Source organism: Heterodontus francisci, chromosome 24 (assembly GCF_036365525.1).
Source record: "Heterodontus francisci isolate sHetFra1 chromosome 24, sHetFra1.hap1, whole genome shotgun sequence".
Classification (NCBI taxonomy): domain Eukaryota; kingdom Metazoa; phylum Chordata; class Chondrichthyes; order Heterodontiformes; family Heterodontidae; genus Heterodontus; species Heterodontus francisci.
This window is the reverse complement of record NC_090394.1, coordinates 67,431,351-67,443,910: the sequence shown is the minus strand read 5'-3', so window position 1 is coordinate 67,443,910 and position 12,560 is coordinate 67,431,351. Positions and strand designations below refer to the sequence as shown.

General features: G+C 42.7%; 1 protein-coding gene across 3 annotated transcripts in view; it reads right to left on the bottom strand.

Annotated features, from left to right (window-relative positions):
- The window catches only part of acsm3 (acyl-CoA synthetase medium chain family member 3), a 57,656-nt gene that overhangs the window by 6,790 nt on the left and 38,306 nt on the right, over window positions 1–12,560 (bottom strand). For 2 of the 3 annotated variants that reach the window (XM_068056475.1, XM_068056474.1), the window contains exons 8-9: window positions 6,609–6,689; window positions 2,878–2,979 (exon numbers count right to left, since the gene is read on the bottom strand). In XM_068056475.1, coding sequence (XP_067912576.1) covers window positions 2,878–2,979; window positions 6,609–6,689 — 183 coding nt within the window. The remainder of the gene's footprint in view (window positions 1–2,877; window positions 2,980–6,608; window positions 6,690–12,560) is intronic. The other variant, XM_068056476.1, reaches the window with a different exon arrangement.

The following is a 12,560-nucleotide window of genomic DNA, read 5'->3' as shown; positions in this document are numbered from 1 at the left end:
ATCAGCTAAGGTGGGGTAGAGTTGGGTGATGTTACTGGGATGGAAATAGGCAGTCTTGGTGAGGGCATGGATATGTGGTGGGAGGATCATCTCAGGGTCACACATGAAACCAAGGTTGTGAACATTGGTTCAGCCTCAGACAGTTGTCAGCGAGAGGGATGGAGTTGGTGGTTAGAACACAAAGTTTGTGTTGAGGATCAAAGATGATGGGCAGGATTTTCCCAGCCCCAGCATGGTGGGCTGGGAGGCAGGGGGTGTCATGATAATAGCTGGGAACTGTTTCAGGTTGGTTTACTGACACAGTCCTGCCACTGGGGAAGTTTCCCAGCGGTGCGATTGAATGCGGATCGCTGCGTGCTGAATGAAGGTAGGCAGCCAATTTAAATAATTAAAAGCCCTATTAATGGTGACTTTCGTGACCTGGGAGCAGACCCTCCTCCCCCCGCCCCCCCCCCCCCCCCACTGTCTGGGGAGGCCATCAGCTTCGTGGAGACGGCCTACCTGCTTGGCCTCTCTGCTTTTAAATTTTTTGCTTGCCTTTCTGAGGGTGCCTCCATGTTGAGGCATCCTCTCAATCCCCAACCTTCCTCAGCAGTATCAGCAGTAGCCACATCACCTTCTGGGGCTGCCACCCCTCTGATTGGACCAGCACCATCTACATTCTGTTTGCTGCTCTTAATTGGATATCAAGCCGGAGGCGGCCAATTAGGAGGCTGCCTCTGGTAAAATTGCTGAGCCAGTCTAACTGCAAGTGGGTGCTTGGGACCCCATTTAGTAGGGATCCCAAAGCCCACAGTAAAATCCTGCTCAACGACTTTGGTTTGCCCAATATTTAGTTGAAGGAAATTTCTGCTCATCCAGTACTGGACTCTTCAGAAATATAGCAAAAAATCATGTGTAAGCATGACTTGCATTTCCAGTCAGAGTTTTGGTAGCTGCGGGAACTTCACACTTCAAAATCACATTATTTCATTTTTGAAATGCTGGAATTGCACTCCTTCGTAACTTCATGTCTTTGAGTCAAAAGTAATTTAAATGTATAGATATTAAGTGACTTTAAGTACTTTTGTACTTTTTCCTGTTTTCCTTTTGTTGCATTTTATTTTTCTGTCAGTTGCTGAAGAGAGATTGGGCCACTGTTATGACAGTCATTTTTTTGCTCCCCGTTGGCTATTCCTATGGCTATTGTTCTCTATTTGTTATTTATACCAGGAATGGGTTACCAGACAGATACCAGTGGTACAAAGGAACCTAAAAAAAAAGGGTCGTACGTAGTGGATTTAATAAGTTTTGAAAAAAAAACAGTAATGGGACTAATGGTTGACAAATCTCCAGGACTTAATGGTTTCCACCCTAGGGCACTAAAAGATACTACTAGGGAAATTACATATGTAGGTGGAAGAGAGAAGTACCGGCTGGGAGGGAGCTATTTGCAATGTCAACTGGCATGGTCTCAAGGAAGGAAATTTGAGTAGTCTGCAGCTTAATGGGAATGAGGTCAAGAGAGCAGGAGGTGGGTCTCGTGGATAAATGAGCGTGGAGAGGACATAGGGGAGATAGGATATAAAATTTAGAAAAATACACAGGTTCAGTGGTAGTATAGAGGGAGACCTTGGTGAAGGACTGGCTTGGTGGGCAAGTGAAAAGGGAGATGTGACTGAGACAGCTGACTGGTCCCAATTAATATGTGTATGACTGGGAAGTAACTATTTGCCAAGCATGTTCTCCTTTAATGTATGATAATGGTAGGTTATTTTACCATACCTGACCTGGTGAAGTCATTGCACTTTTTGCAGCGCTGCATCCAAGCCCACTGAAATAGAGTACATATAAATTCATGGCCACCTCCCATACATTCTGAAGAGTTTATCTAGGTACTTAGTGATGGTCAAGTCCTAAAACAGATATCCTTTCTCTGGAGCATTTACTCTACCTGGAAGACATTGCATCCTGGGGATAGCTCCACTTTTTAAAAAATTCGTTCATGGGATGTAGGCGTCGCTGGCTAGGCCAGCATTTATTGCCCATCCCTATTTGCCCTTGAACTAAGTGGCCATTTCAGAGGGCAGTTTAAGAGTCAACCACATTGCTGTGGATCTGGAGTCACATGTCGGCCAGACCAGGTCAGGTTGGCAGACTTCCTTCCCTAAAGGACATTCGTGAACCAGATGGGTTTTTATAACAATCGACAAAGGCTTTATGGTCACACTAGACTAGCTTTTTCATTTCAGATTTATTAATTGAATTCAAATTTCACCATCTGCTGTGGTGGGATTCGAACCCATGTCCCCAGAGCATTAGCCTGGGTCTCTGGGACGCCAGTCCAGTGACATTACTACTACGCCACCGCCTCCCCAAACAGACATTTGGTAATTATCTGCCAGCTCTCTGCTTGCAAATTATCACCATTAACCTTCCTCTTTAAATTCTCCCACCCACAAACAAGAAAACCTAATCAAAAGACCAGGAGCATGCCCACATTTCTAAATCAGGCTGGTGCCATAAGTTCTGCTGAGGTAACCATATTAGTTGGGCATGTGCTAAATACGCACCACCTGACTTCTACCTGGTAAGTGACCTAACAGGAAAATATTTGCTACAGTGTCAGGAAAAGTAGGTTAGCACATTGGGACCTGCCGAGGATAGGAAGAATGTCTTCAATCTCTTGGTTTTAGGGGTGAAGTGGTTTGGGTAAATCTCACTATAGTTCCAGTGCATAATTCAACACTAATTAAGCAGCCTCACTAAATTTTAAAAAAAGTCACATTCCTTAACTAACACAGTCACATTCAACAACTAACACAAAGTATGTTACAATTATATTTTAGGATAATTTAGAAAGATTTCAGCTAAATATTTGAAATAGGAAAACTGTACAATGTATCCAGAAAAGAGGCCGAAGGGTCTAACAGGCTTCATTTGAATGGCAATTTCACCTTCCACTCCAGGAGGAACCACATTGCAATTCTCATCAACAATCTGAAACAAGAATGACAAGAATTTTAAAAATGTGCAAATGGCAGCAGAAATAACCATTTGTTTGCTCTCAATAAAATACCATTCGGTTGACCACTGATAAGGAGTGCTTTTTAGTTCAGATTTTCTCTATAAAGTGTACCGTGTTATCACATACACTGACTTAATGGAGTACTGGTTTTCTGAAAGAATGCTCACAGAATTTTTTTTTAAAAAATGACCTTGGCCTCTTCTCACCAGTTTTGCCTGCTGGCAGGTTTGGCACCGTGTGGGGACTCCTTTGATTTCAAGTTAACTTGGGGTTCTCACACCAATGACATTATTGGGCTGCAACTTTTCCATGTGAAACAAGCCTCTGCTTGCCTAAGGTGAGTGCCCCTCCCATGCTCGGTCTGAGGTAAGTTCAAATGAGAACACGTTGGGCGTGTCCTCACTGGTCACCTTAAACCTCTGTGTGTACCATTCCCACCAGGACAGCGTGGGTGAAATTGACCCTATGTACTCTCTCATTGCACCTTCCTTTATTCATGCCAGCTTGGCTCATTGGTAGTAATCTCACTACTGAATTAGAAATAAAAGTAAAATACTGCAGATGCTGGAAATCTGAAATGAAAACAAGAAATGCTGGAAATACTCAGCAGGTCAGGCAGCATCTGTGGAGAGAGAAGCAGAGTTGACGTTTCAGTTCAGTGACCCTTCTTCAGAACTGGTGAATAATAGAAATGGGAAAGGTTTAAAGCAAGTAAAAGTGGGGGTGGGGCAAGAGATAACAAAGGAAAAAGTGTAGAAAGGACAAGGTCACAAACAATAACCAACCAGAAGGTCATGGAGCAAAGGCAAACAATATGTTAATGGTGTGTTGAAAGACAAAACATTAGTACAGATAGGGTGTTAACGGACTGAAAACTGAACAGCTGCAAGTACAAACATGAAAAAAGACAGTGGGTAGGCAAACTGAACAAACTAAGATAAAATAAGCACAAAAAAAGAAAAAAATAACTAAAAATAAAAGTAAAACGGGGGGCCCGTAATGCTCTGAAATTATTGGACTCAATGTTCAGTCCGGCAGGCTGTAGTGTGCCTAATTGGTAAATGAGATGCTATTCCTCGAGCTTGCATTGATGTTCATTGGAGCACTGCAGCAATCCCAGGACAGAGATGTGAGCATGAGAGCAGGGTGTAGCAGAGGGAACGATCTCTTCGGAATGCTGACAGGGGAAGGGAAGGGAAGATGCGTTTGGTAATGGTATCATGCTGGAGGTGGCAGAGGATGATCCTTTGGATATGGAGGCTGATGGGGTGGAAACTGAGGACAAGTGGAACCCTGTCACGGTATTGCTATGGGTACCCGCATGGGTCCTAGTTATGCCTGTCTTTTTGTGGGATATGTTGAACATTCCTTATTCCAGTCCTACTCAGGCCCCCTCCCCCAACTCTCTGGTACATTGATGACTGCATCGGTGCTGTTTCCTGCTTCTGCCCCGAACTGGAAAACTTTATCAACTTTGCTTTTAATTTCCACCCTTCTCTCACCTTTACATAGTCCATCTCCGACACTTCCTTTCCCTTCCTCGAATTCTGTTTCCATCTCTGGGGATAGGCTGTCTACTAATATCCATTATAAACCCACCGTCTCCAACAGCTACCTCGACTACACTTCTTCACACGCTGCCTCCTGCGATGACTCCATTCCATTCTCCCAGTTTCTCCGTCTCCGACGCATCTGCTCTGATGATGTTACCTTCCATGACAGCGCTTCTGATATGTTTTCCTTTCTCCCCTTCCCCAACCGACGGTTCCCCCCCCCCCCCCCCCCCCCCGCCCCCCACTGTGGTTGACAGGGCTCTTAACTGTGTCCGGCCCATTTCCTGCACCTCTACCCTCACCCCTTCCCCTCCCTCCCAGAACCGTGACAGGAATCCACTTGTCCTCACCTTTCATCCCATTAGCCTCCATATCCAAAGGATCATCCTCTGCCATTTCCGCCACCTCCAGCGTGATGCTACTACCAAATGCATCTTCCCCTTCCCTTCCCCTGTCAGAATTCTGAAGGGATCGTTCCCTCCGTGACACCCTGGTCCACTCCTCCATTACCCTCACCACCTCGTCCCCTTCCCACGGCACCTTCCCCTGCAATTGCAGGAGGTGTAATACCTGCCCATTTACCTCCTCTCCTCACTATCCCAGGCCCCAAACACTCCTTTCAGGTGAAGCAGCGATTTACTTGTACTTCTTTCAATGTAGTATTCTGTATTCGCTGCTCATACTGTGGTCTCCTCTACATTGGGGAGTCCAAACGCAGACTGGGTGACCACTTTGCGGAACACCTCCGCTCAGTCCGAAAGCATGTCCCCGAGCTTCCGGTTGCTTGCCATTGCAACACTTCCCCCTGCTCTCATGCTCACGTCTCTGTCCTGGGATTGCTACAGTGTTCCAGTGAACATCAACGCAAGCTCAAGGAACAGCATCTCATTTACCAGTTCGGCCCACTACAGCCTGCTGGATTGAACATTGAGTTCAATAATTTCAGAGCATTACGGGCCCCCCATTTTACTTTTATTTTTAGTTATTTTTTTCTTAATTTTTTTTTAATGTTTATTTTATTTTATTTTATCTTAGTTCAAACAGTTTGCCTACCCACTTTTTTCATGTTTGTACTTGCGGCTGTTCAGTTTTCAGTCCATTAACACCCTATTTGTACTAATGCTTTGTCTTTCAACACACCATTAACATATTGTTTGCCTTTGCTCCGTGACCTTCTGGTTGGTTATTGTTTGTGACCTTGTCCTATCTACACTTTTTCCTTTGTTATCTCTTGCCCCACCCCCGCTTCACTTGCTTAAAACCTTTTCACATTTCTATTATTTGTCAGTTCTGAAGAAGGGTCACTGACCTGAAACATTAACTCTGCTTCTCTCTCCACAGATGCTGCCAGACCTGCTGAGTATTTCCAGCATTTATATTTTTTATTACTGAATTAGAAAGTTGTGTTTCAAGCCCGACTCCAGGATTTGAGTGCATAATCTAGGTTGGCACTTCAGTGTAGTACTGAAGGAGTGCTGCAGTATTTGAAGAAGTGTAGAGGAGGTGTTGCAGTCAACATCTATCCCTCCACCAAAACAGATTTTAATTGGTCATTATGATTCACTGGTGTTTAAGGCACTTTACTGTGCACCACTTGGCTGTTGTGTTTCTCACAGAAGTGAGGAACTGCAGTAAATTGGAACAAAAAAGTAATTCATAGGCTGTGAAGCATTTTGGGATACCCTGAGGATCTGCAAGGTACTGTATAAAGGCAAACTTTATTACAAATTGAAAGGCATATGTTTCTCAAAACTGGTGAGCTAAAAATTTTTCTAGTGGCAGAAGGGTCAGAAACCAGAGCGCACAGATTTAAGGTGATTGGCAAAAGAACCAGAGGCTATATGAGAAACCTTTTTTTGCTGTGATCTGGAATGCACTGCCTGAAAGAGTGGTAATATGAATTACTTTTTTGTAGTAATTCACTGTAGTTCCTCCTGTTGTCTAGGAAACACAACAGCCAATTTGTCTAGAGCACTGAAAAAAAGACTGCAGCTCAGGATTTGGATCTTTAATGGCAATTTAAAAGACATCCAACGGACAGTGTTTACCTGCACGTTAAATGCTGGAGATGGCTTCCCGATTGAACCGGGTTTAATTTTCATGCCTTTGAACGTCCCTGCGATTAACACCTACATGGTAATTATGGAATAGAGCAAAAATAATTATAATCACAATGCTCAACAGTTCAAAGCACCATAAAATACGAACAAGAATAAAATGTATTCTAGGTAGATTTTTGTTAACCAATGCAAAGGTATGTAACTTTAGTTGTCAGTGGAGGACTGGCAATCACAGAACACATGAAACTGCTCTTATTTGTTTTGTGTTCCAAATGGCGACATAAATATCAGCAGCTTTGCAACTGCACCAATCTCACCTCAGGATTTGTACAAACGTATGGCCCACAAGGTTCTGGCAGTACTGTAGATGAATATGCTCAGTCCCACACCATAAGACTACCCATAAATTGATGCTAAACTGTCAGCCTCCATAAGAATGGCTGATGCAAAAAATTCACTTGCTTTGGGAGCATATGCAAAATATGGTGAAGTGGCCAATTTTCCCAGCATTGATTCTGATGAAGATTAAATATATAAATTTAAATATATTATGCTGCAGATGCACTAATTCCATTCACAAAAACTTGGGAGTTGGCCTACATTACTTTCCTGTTGGGAACAAATTCCTAACATTTTTGTAATGTCGTATAATATACTATAATGTGGTATTCTGCAGACTGCAATTTACAAATTTTGCTGCAAGGTTTCTGAAAATCTTGCTCAGACCTGTATGACTATATCTGCATTGTTCTTATTACACTTACTCAAACAGTACTAATAACACAGAACTGCAGTAGTCTGGCTGCCAGTTCAACAACGGCTTACAAACTGCATAAATGTGTAAGTATGTTATTAGCTGCATTTCACTTTGATCAGCTTCATAACCTACTAATAATATTTCTGCAGTTTCATCTTACAGTCTACTATTAATCTTGTCATTTTACACAAATTAATTTAATTAAAACAATATAATTGTCAAATTTGAAATAATGGGTCATTTGCATTAAGCAGTTTCAAATTTGAAGTAGACTAAACGTGTGTGTGTTACCCACACAGCTTTACAACTCCGATATAATAAACAGAAGGATGTAGCTAATATCATTCAACTACTGAAAGATCCAATCACCTCCCTTCTGTGAAGCAGGACAACAAGTTGTGCGATAAGCACATCTATTATTTTACAATAACTGTCACAGCTATAGCACAAATGTTAATCACTTTCAAATACATTTTTTTAAGTTTGTAGACATGATTTTTAACCTTACAAATAAATGTGTTCTTAATTCTGTTTAAAATTTCCCTCCTACATAACATTGACTTTCAGAGCACTATATGTTCTTACTGAACTAGCTGCTAGCATCATAGAAATGAGGCCAAAGCAAATGAACTTGAGATATGGTTATGAGTGATTGAAAGATTTTAAATACATTGGGGCTGAAATTCCATGGTGGTTCTACTTATCTTCTGTCATAACTCCAGTGGGAGACCCTTTTCCAAAAAATGGCTTAAATGGAGTTGTTGCAGAAAACCAGGAGAATTTCAGGGTCACTGTTTCAGGAATACAATTTGGATGAAAGAAATATGAACAATGCAGTGCAAAATTCTCATTGGTACACATATCAAAAGCATATTGCACAAATACAACTAGCTATATATCAGCAATGGTTGAGAAATAAATACTCTGCCATAAATATAGTTTAATGTACTCTTAAATAGCAAGAGAACGATTTTCTTCATGGGCAGAATGCAACACAACATTAGTGGGTTGGGACCTCTGCCTGCCTATGTCCTGGGGTCAGACTCATTTAAGTAATTGTGGCAGGCTCCTGTCAGAATTTCTCTGAGTTGAACAGCCATTCTCAGGGGAGGAAGGGAAACTGTTGTGGAACACCACAGGTACTTGCTGCAGCATACCATGATTAGCAACCTCTGGGCCCCTAAAAAGGCAGGATATTTGAAAAATTGAATTTACAGTAATGGGAAATTGAATCAACACCCTTTGGGGGCATTTAAAATGTAAGTCTCACCTTTCACACACCCCAGCAGCACTACATCTGGAACATAGCCATGCTCCTCAAGTCCAGCTTTACAATGACACAAATGACAGGATAGATGTTGTATGACATTCCCATAATTTGCACTTATTACAATATGTCCACCTATTTTGGCAGGTGTAATATGTGTCTGATATAAATTCTGACAGGGAATCCCAGAAGTGATGGGACTGGGGATGGGGGATGGGGAGGGAGGGGGGCAGGGTAGTGCGTGGAAACAGCAGAAAGTTTCCCAAACCAACCTTTGGAGTTACACTCAGGAGCCAGTAACTCCAGGGAAAATCAGCCCAATTAGGTCTACTATGGCAGGCATAAACCTAGTTAAGTTTTAGCATCCATTCATAATGGTTTACAATGAGCAATAGACAAGATACTCATAATGGTGACTCATTCCTTCCTATGCAAAATATTAATTGTTGCTCCAATAGTTTATAACTTCTCGAGAAGATAGTTCCTGCAGCCAGCAACAAAAGGAAACAGACCAGCAGGAGTTGAGCATCTCTAATCCTTGCTCATGATCCATTACTGTGCTCTGATTTACTGATTTCAATCAAATCACCCAGTGTAATATTTGGAGCTTTTAAACTATTTGTATTAAGTTTATAAATATTGTCTTATATTATGATCAATTGTAATATTCTATTTCTGTTTAATTAAGAAGAAGCTATCCACATACAAAGTGATACTTCAAAGTATTTAAGTTCTCTGTCCAGATTCAAAAAATGAATCCGTTTTCAATAACATTTGTCTGTAAATTGCTGTCGGCTTCAATGCTGCAGAGAACAACTGAACTCATTCATTTGTCTTCCCTTTATCCAGCAGAGGGCACTCATATAGTCCTTTTATATATTTACCTTCTGGAGGATTATACTTGAACACAAACCCCTGAAACTGCTAATGCCTATAATACAAGCACTAAAATATATTATGAATAAGATAGAGCATTAAACCCACCCTAGTTCATCAACAGGAAAAAAAAATCACTGCTTATATGCAACAGTTTAATTGGATTCCAGAATTTTTGTCCTTTGTACAATACCTGAAAATCCATTCCACGTGTTAATCATTGTATGAAGACCTTCAGCAAAACATTTGCCTTTCACTAGCTTGTACCTGTGTTCCCTTATGTTTATATATAATTTGAAGTGATGTTCTGGATTTCCTTTTTCTATGCCATTACTGGGCCAATTATCGCCCCATCAGTCTACTCTCAATCAGCAAAGTGATGGAAGGTGTCGCTGACAGTGCTATCAAGTGCCACTTACTCAGCAATAACCTGCTCACTGACTCTCAGTTTGCGTTCCATCAGCTCCACTCGGCTCCTGACCTCATTTACAGCTTTGGTCCAAACATGGGCAAAAGAGCTGAACTCAAGAGGTGAGGTGAGAGTGACTGCCCTTGACATCAAGGCAGCATTTAACCTAGTGTGGCATCAAGGAGCCCTAGCAAAACTGGAGTGAATGGGAATCAGGGCAAAACTCTCCACTGGTTGGAGTCATACCTAGCACAAAGGAAGATGGTTGTGATTGTTGGAGGTCAATCATCTTAGTCCCAGGACATCACTGCAGGAGTTCCTCAGGGTAGTCTGAGGCCCAACCTCTTCAGCTGCTTCATCAATGACCTTCCTTCCATCATAAAGTCCGAAGTGTGGATTTTCACTGATGATTGCACAATGTTCAGCATCATTCGCACCTTCTCAGATACTGAAGCAGTCCACGTCCATATGCAGCAAGACCTGGACAACATCCAGGCTTGGGCTGATAAGTGCAAATTACATTGGTGCCACACAAGTCCCAGGCAATGACCATCTCCAACAAAAGAGAATCTAACCATCTCCACCTGACATTCAATGGCATTACCTTCGCTGAACCCCCCACTATTAACATCCTGGGGGTTACCATTGACCAGAAACTGAACTGGGCCAGCCATATAAGTACTGTGGCTACAAGAGCAAGTCAGATGCTGGGAATGATGCGGCAAGTAACCCACCTCCTGACTCCCCAATGTCTGTCCACCATCTACAAGGCACAAGTCAGGAGTGTGTGATGGAATACTCTCCACTTGCCTGATGAGTGCAGCTCCAACAACACTCAAGAAGCTTGACATCATCCAGGACCAAGCAGCCCGCTTAATTGGCACCCCATCTACCTTCTTCAACATTCCCTCCACCACCGATGCACAATGGTAGCAGTACAGCAACTCACCAAGGCTCCTTCAACAACAGCTTCCAAACCTGCCACCTAGAAGGATAAGGGCAGCAGATGCAGGGAACACCACCACCTGCAAGTTCCCCTCCAAACCACACACATAGAAAATAGGAGAAGTAGGCCATTTGGCCCTTCGAGCCTGCTCCACCATTCGTTATGATCATGGCTGATCATCCAACTCAGTAGCCTGTTCCGGCTTTCGCCCCATATCCTTTGATCCCTTTAGACCCAAGAGCTATATCTAACTCCTTTTTGAAAACATACAATGTTTTGGCCTCAACTGCTTTCTGTGGTAATGAATTCCACAGGCTCACCACTCTCTGGGTGAAGAAATTTCTCCTCATCTCAGTCCTGAAAGGTTTACCCCGTATCCTTAGACTATGACCCCTGGTTCTGGACTCCCCCACCATCGGGAATATCCTTCCTGCATCTACCATGTCAAGTCCTGTTAGAATTTTATAGGTTTCTATGAGATCCCCCCTCACTCTTCTGAACTCCAGCTAATATAATCCTAACCGACTCAATCTCTCTTCATACGTCAGTCCTGCCATCCCAGGAATCAGTCTGGTAAACCTTCGCTGCACTCCCTCTATAGCAAGAACATGCTTCCTCAGACAAGGAGATCAAAACTGCACACAATATTCCAGGTGTGACCTCATCAAGGCCCTGTATAACTGCAGCAAGACATCCCTGCTTCTGTACTCGAATCCTCTCGCTATGAAGGCCAACATACCATTTGCCTTTTTTATCGCCTGTTGCACCTGCATGCTTACCTTCAGCGACTGGTATACGAGAACACCCAGGTCTTGCTGCATATTCCCCTCTCTCAGTTATAGCCGTTCAGATAATAATCTGCCTTCCTGTTTTTGCTACCAAAGTGGATAAGTATAATGTGGATACAATTATCCACATTATACTGCATCTGCCATGCATTCGCCCACTCACTCAACTTGTTCAAATCACCCTGAAGCCTCTCTGCATCTTCCTCACAACTCACCCTCCCACCCAGTTTTGTGTCATCTGCAAATTTGGAGATATCACATTTAGTTCCCTCATCTAAATCATTAATATATATTGTGAATAGCTGGGGTCCTAGCACCGATCCCTGTGATACCCCAATAGTCACTGCCTGCCATTTGGAAAAAGACCCATTTATCCCTACTCTTTGTTTCCTGTCTGCCAACCAATTTTCTATCCATCGCAATACACTACTCCCAATCCCATGCGCTTTAATTTTACACGCTAACTTCTTAGGTGGGACTTTGTCGAAAGTCTTCTGAAAGTCCAAATAAACCACATCCACTGGCTCCCCCTCATCAACTCTACTAGCTACATCCTCGAAGAATTCTAGTAGATTTGTCAAGCATGATTTCCCTTTCGTAAACCATGCTGACTCTGTCTGATTCTACCACTGTTCTCCAAGTGCTCTGCTATAAAATCTTTGATAATGGACTCTAGAACTTTCCCCAGTCTGACTTTCTCTCTACCTCCCTTTTTAAATAGTGGGGTTACATTAGCTACCCTCCAATCTGTAGGAACTGTTCCAGAGTCTATAGAATCTTGGAAGATGACCACCAATGCATCCACCATTTCTAGGGCCACTTCCTTAAGTACTCTGGGATGCATACCATCAGGTCCTGGGGATTTATTGGTCTTCGATTCCATCAATTTCCCCAACA